This window comes from Dreissena polymorpha, chromosome 14, assembly GCF_020536995.1.
Source record: "Dreissena polymorpha isolate Duluth1 chromosome 14, UMN_Dpol_1.0, whole genome shotgun sequence".
Lineage (NCBI taxonomy): Eukaryota > Metazoa > Mollusca > Bivalvia > Myida > Dreissenidae > Dreissena > Dreissena polymorpha.
In genome coordinates this window covers 13,688,351-13,696,211 of record NC_068368.1, presented here as the reverse complement: position 1 = coordinate 13,696,211, position 7,861 = coordinate 13,688,351, and the positions used below count along the sequence as shown (strand labels likewise).

Genomic DNA, 7,861 nt, shown 5'->3' with positions numbered 1-7,861 from the left:
AACATTATGTAATTTCGGCTTTCGAAAAGTAGCCAAGTACACAATTAGATTGACTTCAACGACAATATATATTAAATACATGATTTATTTTCGCAATATTCCGTGGAGATCAAATATATAAAAAGGATAATACTTCAATAAAATATCAGGAACACAATTTGACACGTACAAATAAATAAATAAACATAGATATATTAATTTACAGTGTAAAAAACTAAATGTAAAATGGAAAAGTTGAAAGAAGAGATGTACAGAATTATAAAAAATCAATAACTTCTTTTCAACTGGGTGTCTATTTATATGACAAATTCAAACACATCGATCCTTTATACATAATTTAGTATCACAGTATTATGCAACAAGGCCTGTTTCATGAATATCTATCAATATGTAGGCTACCAATGCGTGAATACCATTCTATTTGCAAATAAAATATAAAAACGGTTCTTATGTTTACACACACATTTTGTAACAACTTTCTATTACGGCATCTTATAACAGAATCACTCAAGACTTAATATCGACATGACATTTTCAAGGAATGAATCAAAATCCTTAAGAGTTGTAAAATACTCTGGGAATAAGTCCGACAGTCCTTTGATTTTCTTATTTTTCCCGCCCTTGACGCCTTTGACTCCGTTTATTTTAAGAACCGAATCGACGTCGTTCACTAAAGGATTCGTTAAGGTCTGCAATTCCATTATCTTGTCAGATGCGGGCAAGTTCTTCATACTGTCTTCGATTGTTAAGAACACCTTTTGAAATTTCTTAAGGTAATCAACGATCTTTTTAACGTATTCTTTTCCGCTGCTTCCCTATGGAAATATAAAACAGGATATAATTTTATTTTATTTGGAATTCACAATTTTGAGTAAAAAAATGGTTCGGATAACCAGATAGTTCGAAAGGATTAAGGGTCATTCTAAGGGTTGTAATAAGCAACACGATGACTCATATATAGATGCTGTAAAATCATATATATTCGCCCGCGTTTTTTAAAATTATCTTTTCGTTAACAGGTTTATTCGTGGATTACTGATTATTTGAAAAGGAAGAATTTGCGTCCGTCATTTTCGATTTGTTTGTATACAAATGGTGGATCGGCCAGCCAACAATATCAACGAAAATTAATGTCATACGAAAAATAATGAACAGCAATTAAAGCTGGTTCATTTCAACGCACTATTCTATTAAAATGAAAAACAAAATAATTACTTCAATGTTTAAAGCATTACTAATGATAATCAAGAATTTACATACGCACCTTTGGTCCTTTGCTAAGTTTTCCCGGTTTGTATGGTAAGATGGGTGTATTACATTGTTCATCTATCATACAGCTCTGAAAATCAAATAAATAACAGTCTGTGTTGTTACGAAAATCAATGCATTTTTAAAGATACTTTTCCAACTTCAATTAGGATGTTTACTGACAATTTTTTTTAACAATTCCGTGCTGGATTGTTTTCTTAAATGAAACAGAAAAGTAAACATCACCAAGTGCAGTAGAAGCGATCGAATATGTGTATCATAATACAAAACCCCCCACATTATTTGCCCTTTATTTAGACAGGTATTTGGAATAAGCATTTGATACGTTTGATAAGCATTTGATACATCAACACAATTTTACTTAAAAAATAACACTTAAGTTCAACTGAAGTAATGCTTTCTCAATGGGTCTTTGCTACCACTGGCCCAAAATCAGTGGCTTTCAAGAGTTGTTTCTGTAGAAAAACGAAAGCACATAATCCAAAATACTAACAATGTTGTTCTGTAAATACTTCGAGTCCTCGCCTAGCCTCGTTAAATGCTTGCTCCATGGTTCCATCACGATAATTTCATTCGCCTTCCGGTCTTTCTTCGGCACCGGAACAGCCCAGCATAACTGGGTGAGGGCTATAATCACTGAAGTAAAATAATGATGGTTACGTTATGTTGAAAAACAAATAAATAAATAAATAAATACTATAATAAATAAAAAGAAAACATTAATACATTAATAAATAAAATGTGTCACCACATTCTTGTTAGAATGGTGTATTTACCACTTAAAATGTAGATTTTCATATCCATATTTGCAGATCTAAGTTGATATTAAAATGAGATATTGGAATATATATGAATATGTCTTTAAACCATATTTTGACGATGTTATTACTCCTTCGTCGCCGAAAGAATGATATTGTTTCTTAAAAATCGCATTTATATATCTAATAAAACTTCATGAAAACTTGTTAGTTTCTTAAGGATTGTAAATTTTCGGTATATATCCCCTCCCACAACAATCAATCTATTGTAACTTGATACATGTCCTGCTCTTCGTATGTCAACTACATCCAAACGTGAGTACTTAAGGTATAGAGTATACTTTTTGAAAAGTGTTAAACGGATGCTTCTCATGTTTGCACTATGTCCCACAAAATCGAACGAAACCCCCTTGTAACTCGGGGATTACAAAGATTATTTTATAAATTGCGTACTGCATGTTAAAAAACGGCTGATTTTGTCGTAATATTAAATACATTACAGCTATTGTTGTTCCACGCCGAAGGCGAAAGGATATAGGTTTGGAATAGTCTATCTTTCCTTCCGTCCGTTCGTAGGTCCGTCCGTCAGTCTGTCCGTCCTTGAGTCCGTCCGTATGTCAAAGCTTTTTAGAACCATTTCTCATACACTAAATAAGTTTTGAACATGGACCTTCATTTGTACCCAAATATCAATGAGGAAAAGTAGCATGCATCAGAACCATTACCCAACACTTTCTTAAACTGGAATAATGTTTTCTTTTGTATGATGAAATTTACAGGGCTTTAGCTCAGATAGTGTGCAGAATTTTTGCATGAAACTTCAAAGGGTGTTTAATATCAAATAGATAATAATAATAATAATAATAATAATAATAATAATAATAATAATAATAATAATAATATTATTATTATAATATTATATTATTATTATTATTACCATTATTATTATTATTATCATTATTATTATTACTATTATCATTATTATTATTATTATTATTATTATTATTATTATTTTTATTTTTATTTTTATAATAATAATAATAATAATAATAATAAAAATAAATACATAATAATAATAATAATAATAATAATAATAATAATAATAATAATAATAATAATAATAATAATTATTAATATTTTTTAATTTTATTTTTATAAACATTATTTTTATAAACATTATTTTTATTTTGTTTATTATTCTTATTATTTAAATAATACTTATTCTTTCTGGTTGAAGCTGGTAATTGTAGAGGTCACTGCAGTATGATCTTGACATGCTATTTTATTGGCATATCTTTGTTCTTTCTGTTGTATTTTTACGACAAACATTGTCACCTCACTACGTAAGAACATTATTATATATAATTTAGTTTAATAACACAAACGTTTTAATTTTATTCTCAAAATTGAGTCATTTGCATTATTTTTTTAAAATACAGGGGTCAACTATCAATATCAAACTAACAAATTCCTCTTAGGAATTCTTAAATTAAAAATACTTTTAATTTGACGTTTAAAGTTATTTGTCTTTGGTATGTCCATCCTTAAAATAATGAATGTCTGATTCAACAGGGGATATCTTCCAATTTTTGATAGAGTCCACGTACTGAAAGTCACAGAATATAAAAAATAAAATAAAATACAATTGTGGCTGTTCAAGTCAGTGCAAGTTTTAGTAAACAGTTGACTTTTCTTATTCTTTCGCATTCCAGGGGTGAATGCATGGATATAAATAGCAGTAGACATAAATCTGAAAAAATCCTTGTTCCGAATGAGATGTCTCACAGACATTTTTCTTCACACCATGGTATTTTTAAGGAAAGAATGTCTCCCAAGAAGCAGCTTTTCTTAGTAGATATCAGATATTTTGTGTCATTGCACCATACGCGTCGCTGTCTGATATAATGACCATCACTAGTGATTATACGGCTTTATATCATCATCAACTTGTTTAAATTCGTTCACTCGTTAAAAGTTCCCAAGGTTTAAATGTCATTATGATACACAAATATGTACTTCGTTCATAAATTGAATTTCATTATGCAAATAGCAGTCTTATCTTTCACATTCTTTACATTTTCGTCGCATTTTTTGCGAAATGTTTAATCGCATCCAGTGTAAGATGCGTTATACAATCACATTCATTTTTGATCACGCAAACTTCTTTTATTGTCAATATATTTCATAACACTTCATAGTGATCTCATAGCATTCAAATGTGCGTGAAATGTGCGAATTGTATTTGGTTTATGAATCAGTTTCACATAATGCATGTCATGAATTCGACTGTAGAAGTGTTATATAAAAAAATTGTAAAAGGCGCAACAAACGATTTTTACTTTAAGAAATTCATTAAGCGTGGCTTAAATAATTGCCTGTCTTTTTAATAAAGGGGTTTGTTAACGGATTTTGTATATGCTTTTAAACGTCAATTCGAAACACATCCAAAGTAGAGAATGCAAGAATGTAGAAGAAATATTGCTCCAAATAGGGTTCGAATATCAAATAACTCGCGCGTTAACATTCGTTAATATATTGACGTAAAGGTATATCAACATCATGTCTAAAACATGTTTTTTTATTTTATTTACCCATGCTGTTTTTTCAAAACAAACTCTTCACTTTAGCCATCAATCAATTGATGCGTTCTAATACATATTTTTTAAGAAAATAATTTTTGCTTGTCAATCCATTAGTCTGTGACCTTACCCTATACAGGTTTACAGTTTGACGAAGCCATCTTTTTTTGTCAAAAAATCCCCTTATATAAATATAGCACTGTTTTTACTAATACACGTTTTTCATCAATGAACTCTTTTTTGCTGTCATTACCTTATTTGCATCATCATTTTAACCCATGATTTGATTCGTTGTGTTACTTTGTATTTTAATTATGACTTGTTTTGTTAGTGATTTACCACAAGTTGATATTTAGATACAAATATAATATTTCGGTCGCAACGCGATATTGGAATGAATTGAAATGTTTCTGTTGATATCGTCAAATTTGCTGACAACACGGGCAAGTTGCTCAAATGATTTATGATGTGAAATCAAGTAATAAAGTTACAAGACGGATTTACATGTTGGTGCGTTTCTTTGGTGCATTACCTTTTTAAGCGGGTGGGCATTGCTTCCCATCCCAGAGGGAGCAATTAATTTGCTGTTCATTTAACTCTTCTCCTAGCCTTATTATGTACTTGACCATTACATTTCCTTTACTTATATCAGTCAGCAAAAGACATCGCATAGTAGTTTATGGCACACTTTAAAATATAATCGAAGGCCAATGTTCGCAAATAAAATAACGATGTATGCACTTCCTGGTCAAAAGTCTTGCCACACACACCATCTGAAGAAATACAATATAAAGATAAGGATGCGAAATAGGGTAAAATCGATAAAATTTACGACTACAGCTTTACATATGTTAATGCGGATATGAAAATACGTAAATAAACTTGTACACTTGGGTTATTTTGGTGCAAATGTTTACTGAAATCAATTAAACTTTAATGTTAATTCAACACGTTTTTCAAGTAAGTTCAGTTTTTTATACATTCCCTCATCGTTTGTTTTTTTCGATACATTCCATTTGCGTTTTGTTTGTCTTTTCAATACTTTTCCCAACACTTTCAAAATAAAATTCAAATTAAAAATAGACGTTTCATTTGCAGATATATTTTGTATGCACATGCACAAGACTTAAACAACCTCCAGATCTGGGAAGAAGATTGGCAAATGGCCTTCAACCCGGACAAGTCCGAAGTAATCCGCATCACTAAAAACAAAACCACCCAATCAAATCTATATACAGCATCCATGGAATCAACCTAAAGTCAACCAACTCTGCCAAATACCTTGGTGTAACAATCAGCCACGACCTTAACTGGGGAACCCATATTGATAACATCACCAAGAAAGCCAACTCAACCTCGAGAAATTCCAAAAAGCTTTCTTTACAATCGATGACAGTATGACGAACTTGCCCACATCCGACAAGATAACGTTATTTCAAAGCCTAACGGATCCTTTCGCAAACGACGTCAGTTTCGATGTAAAAAGGTTCACGGGGTCAAAAGCCTAATGGGCGGGACAAATAAGAAAATCAAAGGGCTGTCTAACATTTTCCGGATTATTGTTAAACTGTACAAGATTTTGATTAGTTCTTAGAAAATGTTATATCACTAATAACTCTTGGGTGATTCTATTTGTTATAAGTTATGATAAAGACCAAAGGACCTAGGGAGTACCACTTTATGTAAAAATTTAATATTTTTCATGCGGAATGTGATGGAAATAATGCATTTGTACGCGTAACAAAATTATAAATATTGATGACAACGGATTTTTACATGTACATGGATAATAATGTAATAATACTAATACTGTTTATAATATCAATACCGTAAAAAGTATATATATATATATATATATATATATATATATATATATATATATATATATATATATATATATATATATATATATATATATATATATATATATATATATATATATAAATGGTATTTTCCGACGCTGTTTTAGCACAGCAGCCCCGTAGTTCCTGGAATTACGCCGCGACGCTTGAACATTTCACCAGCGCCTGCAAGATATGGTCCGAACGGTGTCTGCATTCGGCAAGCGACCATATATATACGTTTGTTTTATATATTATAAACTATCGTTTAAATCAATATAGTTTTAGGAAGACTTGACCAATACAAATGTTTCTTAAAACACACTTGACTCAGATTAAAACAGGGCCTTGATGAACGTTCTTCATGTTTTTCATAGATATAACCGCGTCAGGAACTTTTTTTGCGTTCATCAAATTGCGGTTTACGGCTCAAGTCACGTTACTCCTAAATAAAATAGTACATCAAATACAAGAGTCGTCTTTCTTAAATAATGCCCTTTAAATGCAAGTACAATATTCGACTCGTAAAGTGTAAAAGAACAATATATTTTCAATGAAAGATAAACCGTGTCTAGTGCCGGTTGAAAATAGGATTGAATCGAAAGAAGAAGAATGGTGGCCAATAAATGGAAATAGTTCCTTGTCAACATCCTACCGAAAAAATAAACGCACCATCAGCATCATCAGTCATCCAAGCATTATCCACAACCGACTGAATAGTAAAGACAATGAACTGCTGGAGGAAGAGCTGATGGGATCCAAAGCTGGGCGGATCTCAGTGGAACATAACATTATTATTTAATGCAGAACCATAATTGAGAAATACTTGCAACATCAATGTGAGCTCTTCCACAACGTCATTGACTTAAAAAATGCGTTCGGACGCGTTTGACATACTGATAGGTGCTAAAAGTATTCGACATAGACGGAGGGCTGATACAAGTCATAAAAGAATTCTAAGGAAACGCATGCAGCGAAGTACTTCTCAATGGACAGATGGATGACTTATTCAGGATGGGCAGCCGCCATGGAGCCATCTGTCTGCTCTCCACCGTTCTGTTTAACCTCTTCCTTTCAATGATAATGTATGATGCTCTCTAAGACCACCAAACCTCAATCGTCTACGTTGGAAGACCATCTCCAGCTTGAGATTTGCTGGTGGAATTGATATAATGGATGACAACAGCAGGCTTTTTTCAAGATGCAGAAGTATGCGGAATGAAGTTCAGAACGGAGTAGTCGACGATCATGGTTAACACAATGAACAACACCCGAGCAGAAATAACAATGAATGGTACAAACTCGAAGAAGTACTTGGGACAATTATTGTCCAAATGGGGTTGTGTACAAACAGTTATATCAGCTTCCCCACCAAGCACAGGCTCTACAAATCCATCGTAGTCTCGATCTTACT

At 31.9% G+C, this 7,861-nt stretch overlaps 1 protein-coding gene across 1 annotated transcript in view; it reads right to left on the bottom strand.

Annotated features, from left to right (window-relative positions):
* Positions 1-381: 381 nt before the first annotated feature.
* The window catches only part of LOC127857186 (uncharacterized), a 7,575-nt gene continuing 95 nt past the window's right edge, over positions 382-7,861 (bottom strand). The window contains exons 1-5 of the mRNA XM_052393603.1: position 7,861; positions 7,120-7,159; positions 1,763-1,905; positions 1,265-1,339; positions 382-815 (exon numbers count right to left, since the gene is read on the bottom strand). The exon at position 7,861 is cut by the window's right edge and continues 95 nt beyond it. Coding sequence (XP_052249563.1) covers positions 504-815; positions 1,265-1,339; positions 1,763-1,905; positions 7,120-7,159; position 7,861 — 571 coding nt within the window. The 3' untranslated portion in view covers positions 382-503. The remainder of the gene's footprint in view (positions 816-1,264; positions 1,340-1,762; positions 1,906-7,119; positions 7,160-7,860) is intronic.